Here is a 24,331-nt window from a genome sequence, read left to right on the forward strand (position 1 = left end):
GTTGTCAAAATGAGAAACCCAGAGGAAGAACACCTCAGAATCAAATTCTATAATAGTTCTTCAAGTGAGCACTGAGGGAGATACAGAATCCACTCACACAATTATATCCCTATAAATAATTTAGGGGTCCTTTTACGAAGGCGCGCTAATCAATTTAGCTTACACTAAATGCTAACGCACATTAGCATTTAGCGCGTGCTAATCTTTCACGTGCACTAAATCGATTAGTGCACGCTAAGTCGATTAGCGCACCTTAGTCAAAGGACCCCTTAGTGATTTGGAAGTCCTCAGTGTGAGTTGCATAAGTCAGAAAAATGCACATCGCTCAATACTTATCGCATGCAAGAGCCCAAGGCTCAAAACAGCACGCCATCACAGGGTCTTCCTAGGTGCATAATAATAATAGTGTCGAGGGTAAACCCACTCAAATAATAATAATATGAGCAAGTAAAGAATAATGGAATGAGTAGAGATCAATCTCAAAAGTGCTACAACACTGCACAAGCCGTTAAGAGTACAAAAATGAGTGAAAAATTTATCTTATGCTGAAAAATGGCGCCATAATTGAATATGCAGCGCCCGGTTCTACTGAGCTCGGTTGAACTATCGCTGCTTGAACAATAACTCTCGGTTTGAAAGTAGAATTTTCATCAGAGCAAAACTTGCACGCTGAACTGGGCAGCGTCGCTATTGTTGCCTGAACTGCTAAAGATTTTTATTTATTAGGATTTATTTACTGCCTTTTGAAGAAATTCACCCAAGGCAGTGCAAGGCAGGAGAAAGCCAGGCAGGTAATACACAATCTCAGTAGTAGAAATATTCAAATGACAGTACAAATTATGGCATAGTATGTCAGCACAAGACACTTTAAAACATCTGTATGCCACCTAAAGAAGCTTGATGGCTTGTAAGGTGCCAGGTCCAACTCACTTATTGTTGATTTCCTCTTTGGTTTGCTCCTTTCTAGTAGATGAGCATCAAACCTTATTCAACACTCCTTAACTTCTCCTCCCTTCCGTGCCTTATTATCAAACTTTATAATAATTTTAACAGCTTTCAAAACAAGTGAAGTGGATGCCCAAACTTTAGACTGCTTCGATTCTGAGACTTGTTGGGCAATATCAGGCAATCATGAATCCACTGGCACAAGGCTAGTTGGTTTTGAGTTCATATATCTCAGACTTACCTGTATCTTGTGGTGCCACTGGTTTATGCTTCCTTTACATAAGAAGATAAGAATTGCTGCTGCTGGGTCAGACCAGTGGTCCATCATGCCCAGCAGTCCGCTCACACGGCGGCCCTCTGGTCAAAGATCAGCACCCTATCTGAGACTAGTCCTACCAGCGTACCTCCTTGTTCATTATGAACTTGTCTAACTTTGTCTTGAATCCCTGGACAGAATCCGGAAGAACGTTCCAGTTTTCTACCACTCTCTGGGTGAAGAAGAACTTCCTTACGTTCGTACGGATTCTATCCCCTTTCAATTTTAGAGAGTGTCCTCTCGTTCTCCCTACCTTGGAGAGGGTGAACAACGTGTCCTTATCTACTAAGTCTATTCCCTTCAGTACCTTGAATGTTTCGATCATGTCCCCTCTCAATCTCCTCTGTTCGAGGGAGAAAAGGCCCAGTTTCTCTAATCTTTCACTGTACGGCAACTCCTCCAGCCCCTTAACCATCTTAGTCGCTCTTTTCTTGACCCTCTCAAGTAGTACCATGTCCTTCTTTATGTATGGTGACCAGTGCTGGATGCAGTACTCCAGGTGAGGGCGCACCATGGCCTGGTACAGCGGCATGGTAACCTTCTCTGATCTGTTCGTGATCCCTTTCTTCTTGTCACTTCTCCTTTCATCTCTGCTCTGAAAGGAGCAAAGGGCCCATTATTTGGACAATTGTGGTCTCCCAATCCAAATTCTACCACTGTCTTCCATATTTGTCTTAAGTGTGTTTGAAGTCTAATATGGTGCTGGTTATCGTAACCTCTGATCATGGGTTATTCTGAGTTTCTACCATTATTTCAGTAAAGAAATATTTTCTCAGTTTTGTTCTGAATGTTCCTCCCTCCAACTTCATATCATGACCCCCCTGCTCCTTGGACATTTTTCTATGGAAGATTTCATTTTCCTGTTATTTAAGGAAGCTTATCAAATATTTGAATGTTTCTATTATACTCCTTCTTACCTTTAAGTGAGACTGTCTGCCAAGTCTCTTCCCTGAAGAAGTCCTTTCTGAAACGCCAATCGCTCCTCCTAAACTTACTTGCTCCACTTCATCACTGACGCTGAAACCGTGGATTGAAGACAAAGTTTTATTTTATTTTTCTTTCCAGCTTATGATTTATCTTTAATCATATCTATTGTTTTGCCTTTTGTCTTTGTTTTGTTCTATTTCTATCATTTAAATTTCTGCTTCTATTCCTTTCTCTCCTCTCTTCTACCTTCCAAAGTATTTAGATCAATGCTTTCTTGTTAAAATGTTTATTTTATTTTTATTTTTCCTCTAACTCTACTTTTCACTTCTCTATTACCCTCCAGGTACTTTAGTTAGATTGTGAGCCTTCGGGACAGTAAGGGAATTTTTCAAGTACCTTTCTTATTTCTAATCTTAATGTATATTTTCTGTAAACCGCTTAGAACCTAACGGATGTAGCGGTATATAAGAAATAAATTACATTACATTACATTTTGAGGGTGTTAAGCTTCACTTTGTAGAGATTGCGTTGAAAGTCCTTCTCTGAAGTGCTTCCATCTCTCTAATCATTCCCACAATGCCCAACTATCACACTTCTGTCTGATCTTTTCCATATTTGCTTTTATTAAATTCAATAGAGCTGGCAATCTATGCAGGGTTATATACAGCACAGAGAAGTTGTCATAATTTCTAGTTAGGTGAATTTTTATGGTCAAAAATGAGCCCATCTCAAACAAATGCTTTGGCTTCTGTGCAAATGAACACACTTCCACTGTGGAGACAGCTAAATTCTCTTGGGTATTTTTTTTTTTTTCTTTTTGCCATCTTAGTATTCATCAGAACAAGGATATCCCGTGGCCTACATCACATCATCCCATTATCCCTATCAGAGGATCGCACCACAAGCAAGCCTCGAATCCCAGCCACCTCCATATCCCAAACCTATCTACTCCTACAGGTAGCATCATTTTAAATGTATAACTTCTGGAAGTGAACTTCTGCTTCACAGATGCAAAGATAAATGTTTTGTAAATTTTGGTTTTAGTTGACTTTGTTAAATTTTTAATTGTAATTTTAAACTGCTTTAAAATGTCATTGTATTAAGTGGTTTATCAAATCAAATCATATTTAATGTTTTTTTCTTTACTTCATTTTATTGTATTTTGTTTGTCAATTATTATTTCATATATCTTTCCAATTCACCTAGAGCTCTAGTGATTAGTGGCCATGCATGTTTCTAAATAAATAAAGATTAGTGTGAAGCCTGGGCAAGACACAGCCAAGAATCTTCCTGACATTCACAGTGAAAAGTGAAGAGACATTTTTAAGCAAACTAGGAGGGGATGCTGAGAAGTTCTCAGCCCAACCAAGAAGAGAATGACATGCATATAATTCAGTTAATGATCTGAAACAATGTCAAAAAAGAGAATTTCATTTCTACAAATTGGCACTTGATGAAAAAAGATAACACTCTTTTCAGCTACAATGGCAAAATAATGCTCGGAATTGAAGAAATTGGTTGGATGGGCTAAAAACTTTTCAGCTCTCGTACTCAGATATAGCTTTCGCAGTATTTAAGCATGAGGACAATGTCCACAGTGTACATTTTGAATAAGCACTTGATGGAGTTAGCTAAGACAGTGGGAGGATCCCCATCATGGGAGGATTTAAAGATCACGTTAGAGATATGTCTGTCTGGATGACTTTATACAGTAGATTCTATTTTGGTCTTGTCTATGATTCTCTCAGTAAAACAAGGCTTGTATCTTAGCATTTAAGCCAGGCATGACAGATTACACTGGCTAAAAGCATGCACTTCTCAAAAATGGACTATAGCATGTGTTTTGGGGTTTTTTTTTAATTCTAATTTACCTTAGCTCACACTTTTTTCAATAGAAACTGATAGTGAGTTTTATTCATGTATACTAGGCATGTCCCTGTCCACAGAGGACTCACAATCTAAGTTTGTGAAGTCGGTCCAGAGGAAGGCTACTAAAATGGTTGGTGGTCTTCGTCATAAGGCGTATGGGTTCTAATCAATGATCAAATTTTTGAAGTTGTTCCTTCTATTAGTATCTTAGGGATTACACTAGATAGACAGTTAACAGTTGAATATCATACTGACCTTAAGATAAAACGATGTTTTATGATCCTCTAGAAACTCAGAACCATCAAAAGATATTTTGATTCGGTTTCTTTTAGAATTTTGGTGCAGCCTTTAATTCTGTCTGTCCTCGACTATTGGAACATTGTCTATCTTGCATCATTTAAGAAAAGCTTACTACATATTTGACTAGTACAAAATACAGCAGTGCGTTTAATTTTTGGTCTAAAGAAATACGTTCATATCAGCCCATTTTATCGGCAATTACATTGGTTGCCCTTTGAGGCATGTATTCTCTTTAAATTTGGTTGCCTTTGTTTTAAATCTCTTTTTGGTTTGGCGCCAGGATATCTAACCTCTCAATTTCATTTTTACACCTCATTAAAAAACACTCATAATAAGTTAATGTTTATGTATCCTTCAGTCAAGAACTGTCGTTATAAATTTTTGAATAGGATATTTGCTTTTCAGCTAGGCAAATTGAACTCTTGGTTAAGCCCACTTATTTGTCAAATAGATTCTTATAACGTTTTTAGAAAATTTTTTAAAACACATTTGTTTGATAAGTTTGTCAAATAATTATATAATTTTCTTTTACCATCTTTTTTTTTTCTTTTACTTGATGTATTTTTCACTGATTGTACAGTTCTTATTTGTTGTTCACCGCCTGGAACTTTGTGGTTGGGCGGTATACAAGAATAAATTTATTATTATTATTATTATTATTACTTTAGGTGAAAGACAGGATAGGGGAGATATGAAAGAGACATTTAAATATCTACGTGATGTAAAAGCGCATGAGTCGAGTCTCTTTCATTTGAAAGGAAGCTCTGGAATGAGAGGGCATAGGATGAAGTTCAAAGGTGATAGGCTCAGGAGTAATCGAATAATACTTTTTATACAGAAAGGGTGGTAGATGCGTGGAACAGTCTCCCAGTAGAGGTGTTGGAGACAGAGACTGTGTCTGATTTTAAGAAAGCATGGGACAGGCATGTGGGATCTCTCAGAGAGAGGAGGAGATAGAGGATGCTGTGGATGGGCAGCTCTATGACCTCACAATGCGGGTGCACAGAGCCTTAGCCTATAGGAAGAGGAGATGCAAATGTTAAGAACCTTAGCCAATAGGGAGAGGAGGAGATAATGGCTCCTGCAGATGGGCAGACTAGATGGGCTGTTTGGCCTTTATCTGCCATCATGTTTCTATGTTTCTATGACTTGCCCAAGATCACAAGGAAGAGCAGTGTGATTTAAACCAAGCTTCCCAGTTTGCCAGCCCGGTGCTCTACCACCACCAGACTAATCTTCCACTCTAGTTTAAAGCACTGATTTGTGTATGAGAATCAGAATGAAAGTAACTGAAAACTGCTATAATCCAGAGGCCTATCTGCACTGTAATTATTTATGGGCCTCAGACGACCGGATTTATCTGGACATGTCCTCTTTTTAGAGAACTGTCCAGGCGTCCGGACAGGTTTTCAAAACTCAGCACTTTGCTCGGGTTTTGAAAACCATTGCGCTGGGGGCCACCTCTGGAAGGCATCCACGCATGCGCAGATGCCCTCCAGATGTGGCCTCGAAGAGATGAGGATTGGGTGCGGCTGGAGTTGGGAGGCAGAACAGGGCAGGGCCATATGTCTTTTTTTTTTTTTAGGACAAAATCTGGCAACCCATGGCAAACTATATGACACTTTTACTGTGCAGCCCGTATGCTGCCATCTCACTTTACCAGCAGAACAGCAAGAGGGGGTAAGGTGGTTCTGAGCGTGCAAATGATTATCTTTGTCCTCTCTTTATCTCCAAAGTATTCTGATTTTTATGGCATTGAAGAACAGCAGAAATGGAAGCCTGCCTGTCAGCGAGATTTACAATTTCATGACTGAACACTTTCCATATTTCAAGGTACAGCATGCGTTCCTTGTTTATCTCACATTTTTGCCCCATGTAACATTGGGATGTCTGTTCCTCCTTTTATTGTAATCCACACTAATGCATTCTGGAATATAAATTTTTATATTGTATTGTGTGTTTTGATGCTTTCTGAAGCCAGGGATTATAATTTATCCATGATATGAAAAAGCAAAGGTAAAGGGACCTGATAAACTGCTTTTTCAGTGTAGTTACAATCAAATCAGTTTACATATTATAGACAGGCACTTAGGAGCAAATTATATAAACTGCATCCCGTTTTTAGGCAGCCTACCATTGTCTAAAAGCCAATCGGGACGCACGTTTTTGAAAAAAGAAAAAACCTCACGAGGCAGGCCGCTTACATTGTAGGTGCCTCCAGGAACCTAGGGAGGTGCATAGGGCCGCCTAACCTCGTCTAAGGCTAGGTGTGGGCGTGGTTTCACCCAGAAGTGGCCTTAGGTGAACTTAGGTCGCCCTAGGCGACCCTAGGCATTTTGCTGGCCTACATTTCAGGTGCCTTTCAAGTAAACATGGCTGCTGAACTGATTGGCAAGGGAACCCGTGAAGACTACCGGCAGGAGGGATGCCCATTCCCTCCTGCTGGGACCCCTGAAAACGGCCCCCCACCCCAAATGTGGATTGCCCAATTCCTCCTGCTGCCACCCTGCTGCCACATCCCCCGGCAGGAGGGATGCCCAGTCCTTCCTGCCGGCTATCCCCATCCCCCACGAAGGTAGGCCGCCGACCCCCCATCCTAGCCAGACCCCCCCCAGCCCAGACAGAGGGGCCTTAGGCACCTGGGCCAATCAGAATCTTAGGCCTGTCTCCCAGTGCATTGTGGGATGTGCTGGGAGTGGCCTAAGATTCCGATTGGCCAGATCCCTTAGGCCCCTGCAAACAAGTACAGCTGAAGGCAGGAAGGAGCAGCCTACCTGGAAGGACTGTTGAAGTAATTGGGATCCCCAGATGACCTGGAAAGCTTCCCTCCGATGTAAATTCTGACATCAGAGGGAAGCCTTCCGGGTCAGCTTTGGTGGAGAAGGCCATGCCTAGCTGGACGGCCCTGAAGGGAACAGGTAAGGGATAACATGGGACAAAGGGAGAAATTGGAATCTCTGGCAAGGTTTGGTCATGGTTCTCATCTTTCCTGTCAGGGCATTCTTGCACGGTCTCTCATAATCATAACATTTCAAAGAGTCGCAATCTCAACTGTGGTATCCCAAAGGGTTCTTTTCTTTCTCCTTTGTTCTTTAACATCTTCATTAGCCCATTAGCAACCCTTAGCCAAACTTTCAACATCAAGTTTTTAATTTACACCAATGACATTCTGCTTGTTTATTCTAACTCTCCTTTCCAACCAGGTTTGTCTCCTCTACAAGCTTGTCTCTCTGCCTTATCAACATGGTAACTAATCACTGACTTGTGCTCTATCCAGATAACACAATAGCATGCTGGATCACTGCACCCTTGCCAATTCTGTCAACCGACCAATACAACCTGCTACCTCCTTCCATTATCTGGGGATTATTTTAGATCCCCAGCTATCCTTTCATGAACATATTTCATCTGCTATTCGCTCAGGGCCTTTACATCAGTTACATTCATTATGCAATTTCCTTGATTTCAAGTCCCTTCATACTCTCATGCCTGCTCTCATTTCTAAACTTGACTATTGTAACTCCATTTACGTAGATTTAGCATTTGTTCAATTGAAACATCTAGAGATATTCCAAAATGCAGCCCTCTGATTTCTCTGTCATGCTCATTGTTTCGATAAATTGACACCATTATTCTTATGTTCATACTGGTTGCCCATGCAATTCCACCCCCTCTTTAAGATTTTGTATCTTACATACAAATCTTTACATTCTGGTCAATCTCAGTATCTCTCTAAATTAGTTATCCCATATACTCCAGCCACAAGAAAATCCACTTTCTTATTCATGACATCTAAAACATGGAATGACCTTCCCCTGTTTATCCACTTAGAATCCAATTTCTTAAAATTTAAAGCCTCATTAAAGACTTTTCTTTTTGAAAGAGCCTTTAATCTTGCCCTCCAATGATTTTTGTCTCCTCCTTTCCAAGTCTGGTTCAAGGCCTTCGTGAGACCGGGAGAGTCACAGAGAGTTACAGTTTGAACAACTGTATTTTAGCTGTTTCTTTTAATCTAGTTTTATAGGGTGTGCAAGTGTTCCTCTCCTATCCATATTTGGAGTTCCTTTCTTAATAATTTCTGTTATTGTATGTACCCCGCCTAGGCCCATGTGTTGCAACAGGTGGTATATCAAGAAATAGTAAACAAGCATAAGTAATATTCTTAAAAAGGTCTCACCAGCGTCTTATACAGAAAATGATAACAGGACAGCAAACCATACACAACAGAAAAGAATTAAAAAATTGTAATGAGTCAGCATTTTACTCAGCAGTATCTAATCCCTGCCTGACACACCTTTCCCTGTCAGCACTCCTCACCACGATTCTCTTGCCTTTGACTGTTCCCGGAGCTCTTGCTTCACTTGGCTGCTTCAGTGAGTGCTACACAACCTGGGCTCCCTGCCCCCTGGGCATTTACAAAGTTGTCCTAGTTAGTCGTAGAAATTAGCTGCATCCCTACTGTGCTCAATGTGAGAAACAGAGAACCAGTGTTGCTAGGAGCATGGAGCTGGAAAGCCTAGCACTAGGATGGATATTACCCTTCCACTATACCAAAAAAAGATCTAATACTTGTGAATCCCTTTCAGGGATCATTCTATTGAGGCACTATGAAACACATTAAAGTAGTCTGCACATAGTAATTGTTTTGTTAATGACTTGTGAGAGGAACGCAGTTATTTGCCAAACACAACTATCGGGGCTGGTTTAGCCATTAGGCAAACCAAGTAGCATCTGTGGAGTGGCAAAGAGCAGCTGCAGTCAAAGCAAACCATAGATCAGGGGTGTCCGACCTTTTGGCTTCCCTAGGCCGTATTGGCCGAAAAAAATTTTTTCTGGGGCCGCACAAATGCGGAAATGCTGCAGCAAGACAGAGGAGGGAGCCGGCAAAACGGTAAACACCCGGGGGCAGCAGAGGAAAACACTGCATTGCCCTTGACTGGGGCCGCACAAAATACTTCACGGGGTCGCATGCAGCCCTCGGGCCACAGGTTGGACACCCCTGCAATAGACCCTTAAAGTCAGACAACTCAAAGGACATGCCGTTTTACCTGCAGGGAGGGTGGGGAAATTTTTTTGAAATTGCCCTCATTATGTATGTACATATAAAACCAAGTTTAATATTTAGAAATGTGGTATCCATCAATGCATTTGTGGCCTTCATACCAACCAGGGCAGGGCAGGCTGGGCCGTCTGAGCTTCCTCCCTTCTGGAGCGTGTATGGTATGTGTCACTGGTGGCTGAGTTCTGCTTTGGGACCTGACCCTGCCTGCTGGGCAAGCCACCACACCTAAGCGGATGTCACTATCATTACCCTCAGTTAAGGTTTCCTTACAGGTAGAAGCTAGGGGTTGGCACTGAAAGAAAATGTCAATCTTATCGTGAGTGGGTGGGGGAGGGGGAATTAGTGGCCAATAATAGACTAAAGTGAGGTATTTAACCAATTTTTTTTTTTTTTCTAAGGGCAAGAAGAATAGTAGATAGAATGGAGAGAAACAAATAGTCAGAAACATAAAATTAAAACAAGCTAATAAATATAAGCAACCAGTTCATGAAAATATTACCCCTTTTTAGAACACTTTAGACCAGGGGTGTCCAACCTGTGGCCCCGTGACGTATTTTGTGCGGCCCCGGTCAAGGGCGATGCAGTGTTTTCCTCTGCTGCCTCTGAGTGTTTACCTTCTTGCCGGCTCCCTCCTCTGTCTTGCTGCAGCATTTGAGTGTTTGTGCAGCCCTAGAAACATTTTTTTCGGCCAATGCGGCCCAGGGAAACCAAAAGGTTGGACACCCCTGCTTTAGACTAAGGGGTCTTATTACTAGGGCACGCTAGCTGTTTTAGCGCGTGCTAAACACTAACGCAGCCATTATATCCTGTGGACGCATTAGCGTTTAGCATGCGCTGAAAGGGCTAGGGCGCCTTAGTAAAAGGACCCCCAAGTATCACCATAACCAAGCCAGTCTTCAAAATCTTCTCCGGGTCCCTTTTGAATAATCTTTCCAAGCCCTCTGAAGGGAAAGTCCTTGCCAGTGCCCGAGTCCTCTCCCTTGTGATCATATTTATTTTAAAAAATTCTTACTCGCTGCATCCTACAGTTCTGAGCGAGTTACAAAAACACTCATATTTTAAAACCAAAAATTCACAACAGACAACAACCTAATACACAAACAAAACACTATCTAATAATATCTCCCAAACCCTGCAACACCCCAGTAAGACTTCACCTCCCAGTAAGACTTAACTCAGTTAAGTGAATGTTCTAGCCAAGTATATAGCGGTGCAGGCTTAGATCTTACCACGGCATGCCTTAAGGAGTGGGCTAAGATGCTATCCAGTAGACCACTGGTTCTCAAACCTGTCCTGGAGGACCGCCAGCCATTCAGGTTTTTGGGATATCCTTAATGAATAAATTAGCATGTATACAGGATTAGGATGTTTTCAACCTGGATGTTTTTCTGAACAAAAATGGAGTAGTTAGACCAGGGGCGGGCAACTCCAGTCCTCGAGGGCTGGAATCCAGGCAGGTTTTCAGGATTTCCCCAATGAATCTGCATTGAAAGCAGTGCATGCAAATAGATCTCATGCATATTCATTGGGGAAATCCTGAAAACCCAACTGGATTCTGGCCCTTGAGGACCACCCCTGAGTTAGACGTTCTCGTGGTCTAGATGTCCTGCAGTTTGCAATTTAAAAATGGCCATTTATGTACCTCCAGGTTTGGATATTCAGCTACAGATGTCCAAGTTGGACTTAGATGTTTTTTTTAAAAATGCCCCTCCTCGTCTTGTAAACCACTTTGGGTGAATCTCTTCATGAAAAGGCAGTTAATAAATCCCAATAAATAAACCCATCCCAGAACAATTCTGTAGAATAGCATAGATGAACATCACACATTTAAATTTTAAACTTTGCTTTGTACCTTCATTTGTAATGAGAGCAATTTCTAAAAGTCAGTTATGTTATATTACATTTATTAACTTCTATTCCGCCTTAACTTTGCAGTTCTAGGCGGATAACAATAAGAAAGTCAATTGGTCATTTCCAGGGAATTACAAATTAAAATATAATATAGAGAAACATAATAAAAAGAATCAAAGCTTGACCTATTTTCCAAACATAGCTTTAATTTCCTTCCAAAAATCTTTATAATCTGGCATAGTAAATAAAATTCTAGTAACAGATTCCTCCAGGTAAATGGCTACTTATCCAGGGCAATGAGTTATTTGAAAATTGCAAAAACTCCCTTTTGGTAGCATAATATGTATAATATGGTAGCATTTGTATACCGCATCACCCTTCAGATCTTTGTGGTGTAGCAGAATAAAAAATTGCCACATACACAGAATTGTCTGGTTGTTGGGACTTAGGGTTCCCATTTGGCTCCAGAAAAAGGAAGACGGATTGAGACATCCAGATTTTTCTTCCTTTGAAAGCAATGGAAGTAGAATCCGGATGTCTCAAACCATCTTTCTTTTTCTGGAGCCGTATGGTAATGCACCTGCTTTTTGCTGCCCTCCAGATTCTGCCGTGCCTAAGCAATCATCTGGTCTGCCTAATATAGGGCTACTGGATTCCGTTCCTCAAAGTCCACAGGCAGACCAGGTTTTCAGGATATCCACAATGAATATGCATGAAATAGGTTTGTATGCACTGCCTCCTTGGTATGCAACTTTCTCGTGGATACCCTGAAAACCTGGCCTGTCTATGGACCTCGAGGACTGGAATGAAGGAGCCCTGGCCTAAAAAGTTAAGGCAGCCCTGCAAAACAGCTAATATGAAGACTTGAGAAAAGGCTGTATGAATGTCCTTTTGAAATGATTTATGCTTCTGGTTTTCCTCTGCAGACGGCTCCAGATGGCTGGAAGAACTCTGTGCGCCATAATTTGTCCTTGAACAAGTGCTTTGAAAAGGTGGAAAATAAATCTGGTAACTCTTCTCGGAAAGGCTGTTTATGGGCACTAAACCCATCCAAGATTGATAAGATGCAGGAGGAACTCCAGAAATGGAAGAGGAAAGACCCAGTAGCTGTGAGAAAGAGTATGGCAAAGCCAGGTGAGCAAGTGGCAGTTATATGGCCACCCCTTATGAAACACAAAAGAGACCAAGAGAATGGCAAAGCTGGTACACCATAATATTTACTGTATACTTATAGGCGTAACAAGGTAGTATAAAGAAATAAAACAAAAAAACATTGAAAATAAGGCGATACTTTTTTTGGGGACTAACTCAAAGTATTTTATGATGAGCTTTTGAAGGTGACCCTTCTTCTTCAGATCAGAAATAAGCAAATGTTAACAAATATCAGTATATATAAATAAAACATGAAAGCATTTTAGGGATAGGAAGAGGGAGGGGTGGGTGGGTGGGCAGGAGACAGAAAGGTGGCAGAGCAGTTTTAAATATCTTTATAGTGGGAAAGAAAGCCCAGATCTCTTAAGTCCTGTCTGATAGGTGTCAAAATACCTTATCATTTTGATTTCAAACAAGAAAACGGATGGCCCAGGAGCCCAGTATGCTTAGAAGCCTTTGTTCTTTGGGTTTCTATGCATACTTCAGAAGTCACTTTCATAGGATCTGAAAGGAGATATGTGAGAACACACCACCCTCACGGCAGCACCTATTGACTGGCTGTGAGTCTGGAAGGAGGGCTGGTCCGTCAACTCGGCTTTGCAGTTCCTACGCAAGTAACAGTGTGATGATTTTGGCACTTGCCTAAACAGGGCAGGAATGATTCTGCCAGTAAAGTGTCAACATGTATGTTTTTTGTAAATGAAAATCTGCAAACCAAAGTTGGTATATAAAAGACGTTTTTGCATTTGCATTTTAAAGGGAATTTGTTTTACTGTTCATAAACTAGTCCCAGATTTGAAGGTTTGCCTATACCAGTCAATCATGAATTAGAAGATCTTACACAGTGCATGAGTAAGGTTATTAGATTTGGTAAATCAAAAAAAGAGGACACCCAGCCAATCCCATTCCCAACTCCTGGCCCACCCACAGTGCCCTGCCTCACCCATCTCCCCTAGTTTCACCTCTAAACCCCCCAAGCACAGCCTCTCTGTTTCCAGCCCCTCCCCCCCAGTGCATCCTCTCTCTCTCCAGCCCCCCCCCCTCACCTGGGCCACCCTGGGTTGCTTGAGTCTCCCCTGTCCTCATGTACCTCTTCCGGTGTTGCATTTCAAAATTTTGGACAGCCAACAGCATTAGCGAGTGATCCTGCCTCGGAAGCCATCGCTCTGCAGCACTTCCTATTCCCCGACTCCGAGGTGGGGGCTGGACTGGAGAAAGTGAGTCCAAAACCTGGACAAACTCCCTCCAGTCCAGCAAACTGTCCGGACACCCAAACAGTCGTCTAAAAATCTGGGTAAATTTGGACATCTAGTAACCCTATGCATGAGGCCTTTCCTTGAGGCCATTTTAAATTTAGCAGTAATACAGGTTAGAATTCTATGCAATGGCCCGCATTACACTGACTCTAGCCTTATGAGAAACAATCGCTTATGTATTAATCTGTTTATGTTTACAGAAGAACTTGACAGATTGATAGGTGACAAGACTGAAAATTCAAGAGCTTCAGCTATGACCTGCAGTGCCATGAGCGTTCCATCTTCACCAGCTCCTATTCAGATGTCTTTCCAAACCTCCCTTTCCTCCAGTATCCCAGCATCCTTGCAACCCATTAATACATCTTCAGGTTGCCTACATGAAAGGCCTCAGGCTGCATGCCACCAATCTCTGTGTTACACATCACCACCACCAGGCTATCCTCAAATCCAGCAGCCTCCTGGGGTCCCTCAGACCCACTATCCAACTCTGGATACTCAAGGTGAACCACAATCCCAGTATAGCCCTCAGGACTCCCCCCTGCCTGCTCACAGTCCACCTATCCACAATTTGAAAGCCATAGCAGACCATTCTCCAGCCAGAACAATACAGGACACTCTCATGGAAGGAGACCTAAGTAATGACATCGATGCTCTTAACCCTTCCCTTACGGACTTTGAACTACAAGGTAAGGATTTGAAACAACAGATTTTAATTATTGTACCTGTCGATGTTCTTATTTGTTTTAGTCATCAAATTGTATTACATATCATTTCCATGTTATCCAGAAACTTCTAAACGTAATAATCAGATTATTACTATTTATTTCTACAGCTGTACTAGATGTGCACAATTCTGTCCAGATACACAGAAGAGCAGTCCCAGCTTAGAAGAGCTTAGATGTGAAGCTTAGCTTAGCTTAACTTTTTTGACTCTAACCTGATTTCCACAGAGCATCAGACAAATATGCAATCTTTTTTGCTGAGTAAAAGACATAAAAACCAAAATTAACACATTACATATTACTCTGTTGTAAGGCACAAACAGAATATTATAATAAGCTACAAAAAATTTGGAACTGGCCTGCATATCAAAATAAGGAAAACGGGCAAAAACAAGCACAGAGGACAGCAACCCTCAAAATTAGAAGCATCAAAAGGCCTTTCGTAGTTGAGACAAGCATACATGACAAACAAAACCCATGTTATTGAGACTTTTTCATATGCACAGGCCAGCTTTACACGTCTTGAGAACAAACATCGGAGAAATTAGCCTCACGTCTGGTCCAAACATTTCTGGTCCAATCCTATTGATTATGTGGTCATTTTCCAGAGCATAAATCCCCTCTATGTAGGAAATGTATACTAGCCAGAAATGTCAAAATCGAGTCCATAATATGTACTATTCTGAACAAAATTTAACAGCACATCAGTAGTCAGATGCGTTCATATGCAACAGAAAGTATAATTTATCTAAATGAATGGAAAGGAAATGGTTACATAAACATAAATAAATAAAATATGGGACGTGTCTGATGGCTCGGGATGGTACAGCATCCTGTCAGGCTTGCCATCTAGTTTCCATTTCTGAGCCAGGTTAATGATGCTGGAAGGAGCAGCAATTACAGTCTCCAAGAGTCCATACCAGCCAATATTTAAAGTAAACATCTACCGTTAAGGGTTTTCATGGTTTTTCTTTAGTTTTCCTGGAAATGATATCAGTGTTTATTTTAATAAGAACAAAAATGGGAGGAAAGCAGTGGAAAAAAATAACTAATTTTTCTGAATTATTCATTATTTATTTAGATGGACAGAAAGCAGGAAAGTAAAAATAATTAAGCAGATTAGTCAACCTCAGTGGCATACCAAGGGGGGGGCGGGGGCAGTCCGCCCCACGTGCAAGGCATGGGGGGGTGCACAGCCGGCCAGGTCCGGGTCTTCCTGTCCTTCCTTTCCCCCAGACGCACCGCTACGATCCTACCTCCTCCTGCCGACAAGAAGTCTTTCCAACGTCAATTCTGACGTCAGAGAGGACGTTCCGGGCCAGCCAGGCAGTGATTGGTCAGAATTGACATTGGAAAGACTTCTTGTCGGCGGGAGGAGGTAGGATCGTAGCGGTGCGGGCTGGGGGAAAGGAAGGGGAAAGGCGCTTTTTTATTTTCCGCGACAGGGAGGGCAGGATGTAGGCAGGCAAGCCGGCTGGCTTTAGCGAGGGAGGGAGATAGGTAGACAGGCAGGCTGGCTTTGGGGTGGCCAAAATCTGGAATGTAATGGGGGGGGACATATGGAGACACTATGGACAAGGACGGGGGCACTGGGGAAACCATGGACACGGGACGGAGGCACTAGGGGCACCATTGACAAGGGACGGAGGCACTGGGGCACTAAGGACACAGGACAGGGGCACTGGGGGCACCATGGACACGGGACAGAGGCACTGGGGGCACTATGGACATAGGAAGAAGACACTGGGGGCACTATGGACACAGGACGGAGGCACTGGGGGCACTAAGGACACAGGACAGGGCACTCGGGGCACTATAGACACAAAACAGGAGCACTGGGGGCACTATGGACACAGGACGGAGGCACTAAGGACATGAGAAGGAGGCACTGGGGGCACTAAGGACACGGGAAGGGGGCACTGGGGGTACTATGGACACGGGAAAGAGGCACTGGGAGCACTATGGACACAAAAAGGAGGCATTGGGGGCACTATGGACACGGGAAGGAGGCACTGGGGGCACTATGGACACGGGACGGAGGCACTGGGGGCACTAAGGACACAGGACGAAAGCACTGGGGGCACTAAGGACACAGGACGGGGGCACTATGGACACAGGACAGAGGCACCGGGGGCACTAAAGACATGGGAAGGAAGGAGGGAGGGAATAGAAAGGTACAATTGTTGGGCCTGAATGCAGAAAGAAAGAAATGAAAGAAAGGATACACACTCAATTAATAGATGTCACCTTTTGATGAAAAAAATAAATGGTCACATTACCTCTGACTTATTTTTGCTGCAGCAGAGTTGGCAGCCGTGCTGAGGTGCAGGAAGGTCCCACGCTGACTCGTCTGCCAGCTCTGCTCTGGAAGAAGTAAGTTATGTCGAAGGGGGTGGACCTGGCTAGCCCTAATGAATATGCATGAGAGAGATTTGCATATAGGCATGCAAATCTGCTCCATGCATATTCATTAGAGCTAGCCTCAAAACCCGATTGGCCTGGTGGTCCTCCAGGACAGGGTTGGGAACCACTGCTTTAAGTCACAAATCTACTGAGGCAAGACTTGGAATGCCTCTCTTTGGGAAAAATGTTTTAAATGTGAATGGAGTTTCAGAACTAAGAATAAAATGGATCACAGAATCATAAATATCCCTGGCCTCCAAAATCTGCTATACTTGTATCATTTCATGCTAAACACCAATTAATAGGGACAAAACTGTTTTAATAAGAAAAGGTGGCAAAAGATGCTAAGGAATAAAACCTAATTCCCCAAATAATCTTAAAATAAAACAATTTATATGTGTATATATATATATATATATATATATATATATATATATATATATATATACATATCCAAACATCAATTGAAAATAATGAGTTTTTAGGTAGGACTTCAATAAAGAAATGTGTGTGTGTATATTGGATATTCTTTCCCTGCTAGGATAAGTAGGGTCTGCAAACAGGGACAATGGGTATAAACCTTTGTGTGATTGACTAGTATGTGTGACATATTTGATCACTATCATATTGACAATGGCTTTTCTCTTCTGTTTATTTTATTTGAACATTTATACTTTTATTGTATACTGCTGTGATCCGTTATTCAAAATGGTGGTACATAAAGCATATGAATATAAATATGTACGGTATATCTCAAAGAAAATCTCTCATTGGAAAAAAGGGGAGGAAAAAAAGCCAAGCTCATAAGACAATTAGCAACATCTGTAGAAGCACCTTTAATTACTGGTTTTTATCATCGTGTAATTCAAAAAAACCCTCCATTGTCAAGTCTTAACAAAATAATATGCAAAACATATAGAGGGGCATAATCGAAAGGGATGTCTAAGTCCGTTTACGTCCATCTCGCAAGTCATCCAAAGTTAAAAAGAGCCTAAGACACATTTTCGAAAGATACGTCCAACTTTTTTTTACTTTTGAAAATCGTCTAATTATACGTTCTGACGATCTGATCGTCCAAGCCACTAAATTGTCCTTCTTTATACCACATTTCCGTCCAACTTTCCATCCAAGTCCAAAATGCCTAGAACAAGCCCTTTTGGATGTGGGAGGGGTCTGCAAAGTGATGGACTGCACACCCAGACATGCCACCTAAATAGTGGGGTACTTTACAGGGCACTGCTGTGAACTTCACAAAAAGAGTGCCATGGCTTCTCCTCACTACAGCTGCCTTATAGGTGACGGTGAGCACCCCAAACCACCTCCAGAATACCCTAGACCCACTTATCTACCACCCCAATAGCCCTTATGGCTGCAGAAGCCACTTGTATGCCAGTAAATAAGGGTTTTGGGGGTGTACAGGGGAGTGCACATGTTTAAGTATCAATGCAGTGATTACAGGGGCTTATGGGCATGGGTCCTCCTCTCTATGGGTCCCTAACCCACCCCCCAAGATGACTTAAGCTGCCTCTGGGCTGGACGACTAGGCTTTCCTATGCCAGGCAGCCAGGTGATGATGGTCTGGAGGCTGAAATTTAAAGTTGTGAAAAAAATTTTTATGGGGGTGGGGGGGGTTGGTGATCACTGGGGTAGTGTGTGGGGTCTGTGTTATGTGTTTCTAGTGCTTATCTGGTGAATTTAGGTGGGTTTTTGTGACTTAGACCATGTTTTACATGGTCTAAGTCACAACGTCCAAGTTCCGTCTAGGCTCTGTTGTTAAACTTTCGGTTATACATGCTGTACGACTAAGTCTAAGCCAGCCCACGTCCCGCCCAACTCATGCCCTCGGCACACCTCCCGAAATGCCCCGTTTAGCGTTGGACATTGAGAGGCACTATGAAGGCCTAGGTCATTTAGAAATACGTCCAAAACCCGTTTTTATTTTTGGCGCTTGGACGTTTTTGAGAAATGTTCGTCCAAATGCCGACTTAGGCCGGTTTTTGGACGTTTTTCTCTTTCGATTATGAGCCCCATACTGCGTAAAGTCTTTGAAGTCCTTAACTGTATAAAATCAATTTTCCAAAAAAATTTAAATAATGTTTTATTTCCCTTAACTGAAAGAGCATACTTCTGCCCAGTACACAACTTTAAGGTTTTTCTCCGACTGGATGTTATACTTCACTTTATCGATGAAACAGACTTCTTCTTGATGCATTATTTTCAAAGCACTTTTCCAGCCTTCAGCTCAACATTATGTTTTACCATCATTGGTGTCATCAAAGAGGATCTAGCCCCTAGAGCAGGGGTGTCCAACCTATTGGCTTCACTGGGCCGCATTGGCCGAAAAAAATGTTTCTGGGGCCGCACAAACTTTCAAACGCTGCAGCAAGACACAGGAGGGAGTCGGCAAGATGGTAAAGACCCGGGGGCAGAAGAGGAAAACACTGCATTGCCCTCGACCGGGACCGCAGGTTGGACACCCCTGCCCTAGAGCAATAAGTCATGAGACCCTAACCACTTATTATAAATGATTAGATAGAGGCTAGGCGAGAGTAGGCCCACAGGCACTGTCCTATTATCCCAGTGGTCAATCTACCTTTGAGATAAAGTACAGTACTCGAATCTCAGCAGACCCTTCAACACTTGACTTTTTTTGTCAGTAAGAGGAGTGTTTGAGCTTTATATATATTTAATTGGAATTAGCTCATGTTTTATCAGTGGTAGTTCAAGGTGAATTATATTCAGGTATGCTATTTCTCTATCCCAAGGGGGCTTACAATCTACATTTGTACCTAAAACCATGAAGGCTTACTTGACTTGCCCAAGATCACAACAGCGGCAGGATATGAACCAAGCTGCCCTCGTTGTAAACCCAGTGCTCTAACCACTTGGCATGCTTTCTTGATTTTAGTTTATTATTATTATGGAAGATTAATATACCATCTCAGACAAATGTGCTCTTTAAACCCTCTTGCACCTTCCTGGATTATAAGAGCAGGACTACCCTCTTATTAATCTCTAGGAAGAACTTTTCTGTCTCTTGCTATAATTTAAGCCTTTTCTTAGAGAATGACACAGTGACAAATTTTTCCCCATCCCCATGGGAACTCATTTTCCCATCCCCGCGAGATCTTGTCCTGTCCCTGCCCCATTCCTGCAAGCTCTGTCCGCATCTACACAAGCCTCAAACACTTTAAAATCATAAGTGTTCAAGGCTTGTGCAGTTAAGGCAGAGCTTAAAGGAAAGGGGCAGAGACAGCGACAAAACACATGGGGACAGGACAGGGAAAATGAGTGTCTGCAGAGACCGGGAAAAATTTATGTCTGTGTCATTCTCTACTTTTTTTGTCCTGCCCCTAGAGAAGATGAAAACTGGCCTTTGCCTCCATTGTCAATAGCCTTTTCACTATAACTTCACTCCTCCATCTTTTTCTTCCCAGCCTCAAAAATTACTTTAGCAGCATTGACCAGAGTGAGAGAATGACTTTCATATGTCTTATAATCCAAAGAATTAGACGTTTAGGGCTGTATTCTGCAAATGGCACCTACATCAGCAACTGCCTACCAAAACGCCACCAATTGTGTGTCGATCACACTACAGTGCCCTTTGCAGAATTGTGGCTACTGCTACAACCTAGGCCCCGGTAATATAGGTTAGGGTTTTGAAGGCCTATTTTCCTGGCACCTATGTTTGACAAGAATCACATCCACAGAGGCACCCAAGGTTTTTCCCGGCATAAACCATGCCCACTTTGACCTTATGCACCTCTGTAGACACGATTATGGCATCTTTTTTTGTTGGCGCCCACATTTTTTAAATGACGTTTTGATTTTAAATAATGTGGTCTATTACTGCAACGATTAACACCAATTAAAACAAGTTAGGTGTGGGTAGGGCACCTACCACCACCTAACTTACATAATTTAGAGAATTTGGGCCTTAAAGTATTGAACTAAAACTTCAAGGGGTCAATGGGATAAATGTATTCTAGTCAGAGAGAGGTAATTATCCAAGTAGATTGCTCTCCTCATACTGTATGTGCTGGTTTTCACAAGGCAGTAAACAAAAAAGAGAACTGCAGAGATGATGTACAAAGGACAAAGTCTTTAATCAATAAATAAGCAGTTTGTATACAAAAAAATATGGTTCACATAGGGTTATAAACCGGGACCCAACACAGTCCGTGTTTTGAAAAACACTCCTTCCTCAGGGGTCCTAAAAGTTTTAAAACCACATTCTAGGGAACCATATGGTATACAACTGGATAAAAATGCAATTAGGTGGACAGAAAAACGTATCTGGTAAGCTCCTTCCTGGTTTGTAACCCCTTGTGAACCAAACTCGTATTTTTTGGATACAAACTGCTTAGTTATTGATTAAAGACTTGGTCCTTTGTACATGATCTCTGCGGTTCTCTTTTTTGTTTGCTGTTTGACTTACCACTGCAGTTTTGTTGGATTTTTTTGCTTTTGGTTTTCACAAGGATCATATTCTTAGCACATGTAGATTTAATTTCCAAAACTCTGGAGTTTTATTCCCTATAAGCCACTGAACGAATATAGACATTTATGTTGGCTTTGTGTGAAGGAAAATTGACATTTATGTTGGCTTTATTGCTCCATTAGTATCAGGTGCTGATTTTTCTTGCTTTGTATATGAACAGGGCAGCCTGAAAGACAAGCTAAGGAGACTCTGTACTTGTGTTGTCATTACAGGAAATCTTTGGGAAGAGTTGAAAGATGACAGTCTCACTCTGGATCTCATTGCATCATCCCAAATACCACCCAATGGCTTTCCTTCTCACCTAAGCAACGGTTTGAACGGAGACAGCACCGTAGACCTCTGCTCACCTCGGAACCCCTCACAGGGAGGGCTGGCAGACCTACACCTCACCACTCTCTATTCCACATTCATGGAACTGGACACAGTAGCCACATCTTATCTCAGTAATTCAGGATCCAAGCAAGTAGCTCTGGTATGAACCAGCACTGATCTTCCACCTTTTGCTTCTGCAGTCTCCTACAGTTTCATGGTTTCTTGCACCTAGTAGCTTAAATTGTAGAGAAGCCCCTACAGCTCTCACAGAACTAGGAATCTAACCTGACCCAATCCTCGCTGGATAATGCTTTTCGTTTGGAAGGTAAAGAAAAAGACTTTTAAACAGGCTACACTGAGAAATACTGCCATTCATCAGTGAATTTTCTGGAGAATACCACAATGGAGCCACTCACAAGCAATGGAACAACTGATTGGGAAGGGAGACTAAGATGGCTTCCTCCTGGCAGCAAGCTCTCCCTTCACATTCTTGTGGCGAGGAGCCGACATCTCGTCCTGTCCTCACTGGAAAGAACCTTGCTCTTTCCTCCATGATGTGATCCAGGATATTTCATTGCTAGACACAGAGCTCCCAATTACTGTTACCTAAGAAAATTTGTACTTGAAATTGAATTTCTGGAACGTTACATTAGTTATATTTATTCTCTTTTCATTTCATGCAAAAGAGCTACCTGTTGGTAGCTTAGCTGTGGGAGAACAGATCACACTATTTATGTTGTGCTTTGTTTCGGGGACTTGTTCAACACACACACTGGTATAAAGTGCTGATCAAAAGCAAAAGTCCGAAAACCCACAGTAAACATTTCAGTTACACACAAGAAAAAAAACGACCATAGGACAGATCCTCATTTTTTTTTTTTTTTCAAGGCAAGGAATTAAATGGGGAACCACTGTCATTTTGCATATGTGAAGGGTATGAATATGAGTTTGAGTTGAGTGTAATTATACAGCAGCTGGCCTGGTACCTACTTTGCCTTGGGGGTGGGAGCAGTGCTGTCCCATCCTATTATCCTCCTGTCAAGGTAGCTTTCTGTTGGATTTGGGCAGCTGAGCACATACATATTTTGGTAGGCAAGGAGCCATGTAAGAAATAAAAGTTTATTTTCTCTTCTGTATCACTCATCATGTTTTTTAATGGAGGAACCTCAACAGAACAAATGCTGTATTAAAGCAGTGCTCTGCCAACATTTTCCGCACTAATGAAATAAAGTTCTATACCTTCTATGCTACAGCATAGAGATATGATTGAAGCAATGACACAATGACAGCACAATATAGACATTCCTAGGATGTATTTAGGATGCCTGTATTAAAAAATTATTCCTAAAAGATTTAGAAGATGGATGCAGCCATACTTATATTTGGTGAATTAGAGAAAGAACAAACCCCTTTTACTATATAGTAAAACTAAGGACTGAGGGCAAAATACATGTCATGGAACAAAAATATAAAGTCACTGTTCTGGTATCTATTTGATGTGAACAGTGTTTTAAGATCTTCTCTAAAGATTTTACGACTTGTGGGTTTCTAGTAATAGATTAAGTCAGTGTCTCACAAAGTTTGCGAGCCGTGGCACACTAAACCGCGACTTGAGGGGATGTCACACACATGCTTGATATCACATCGATGGCCATGCATGCGCGGGGACCCTAAGCTGCCAGTGGGGAATGCTGCAAAGGCACACGCACGGAGAGGCGCTGGCAACGGCTGACTGTCTACAGGACTGTCTACTGTAGGCAGGCAGCCGGCACCTCTCCTTCTCCCCAGCACCCAGTTTGCGATACACTGGCTTAAGTACAGAGAGATAAAATGAAAGTCCAGCATGCAAGAATATGAGATCTAATATTACATTTGTTAAAACAAATACTAAATAGTTAAGGTTGCCCAGTGAGATGGTCAGGACTTCTTGTTGCCTCCAAAACCTGCTTAAAGGGAATAGTGCTAAAAAGTCCTCTTAAACCAGCCTATCCCATCCATTACTATAGAGAAGCAGATCAATGCCCAAGTTTTTCAGGTAATGAATTAGTTATATATATTCCGAATAATGTTATGACTTGCCAGAAAAGCATCAGAGATAGCAGGAGAACCAATACAACAGACACTTATTCACATTCAACCTTAACCTTGAAACATCAGCTCCATTTTATTCTCTGCTTTTCTAAAATTTCAATGTTTTAAAAGAGTTGGACTGAGAGCCACCTGACCCCCTAATCCCTAGACCAAGCATGGTTTTAGATACTTACAAAGTATCCCACTTGATAGCTGACCTTACATGAAATGTGGTCTGAGGACTTTGAGCACTGGTAAAGTTCCATAGGCCCTATGCTGGGCAGCAGCGACATAGTGAAGCCACATACTGCCATAAAGCATCAGGGTGGATTACTCACTGTGCGTGTTGCCATGAGTCAGCAGCCAACTTGGTGGCATAATCCTATCCAAAAATCCACAGCCATTCTTTTAGGTATTTTCATTGTGTTCTAGGTTTTTGGTTCCCACATGGCAAGGGAACTCTTGCATTTACCTTCTCGGGTAGTTTCTTAAGGTAAATGAAATTCAATCTAGTGGGGGTAAATCTAGGATAAGTGATCCAAAACAGAGATAAAACATGAACGTGAGCATTAGCAAATCCATAAATGGGGTATCATAACATCATATGTGGCCAAAATTAATTACATGGAAATGTTAGAAAGATAA

At 42.0% G+C, this 24,331-nt stretch overlaps 1 protein-coding gene across 6 annotated transcripts in view; it reads left to right on the forward strand.

The window, feature by feature from the left end:
• The window catches only part of FOXN1 (forkhead box N1), a 129,624-nt gene extending 106,874 nt beyond the window's left edge, over window positions 1–22,750 (forward strand). For all 6 annotated transcript variants that reach the window (XM_033921310.1, XM_033921305.1, XM_033921307.1 and 3 more), the window contains 5 exons: window positions 3,018–3,145; window positions 6,094–6,190; window positions 12,197–12,404; window positions 13,879–14,364; window positions 21,517–22,750. In XM_033921310.1, coding sequence (XP_033777201.1) covers window positions 3,018–3,145; window positions 6,094–6,190; window positions 12,197–12,404; window positions 13,879–14,364; window positions 21,517–21,782 — 1,185 coding nt within the window. In that variant the 3' untranslated portion in view covers window positions 21,783–22,750. The remainder of the gene's footprint in view (window positions 1–3,017; window positions 3,146–6,093; window positions 6,191–12,196; window positions 12,405–13,878; window positions 14,365–21,516) is intronic.
• The last annotated feature ends 1,581 nt before the right edge of the window (window positions 22,751–24,331 follow it).

This window comes from Geotrypetes seraphini, chromosome 15 (genome assembly GCF_902459505.1).
Source record: "Geotrypetes seraphini chromosome 15, aGeoSer1.1, whole genome shotgun sequence".
Lineage (NCBI taxonomy): Eukaryota > Metazoa > Chordata > Amphibia > Gymnophiona > Dermophiidae > Geotrypetes > Geotrypetes seraphini.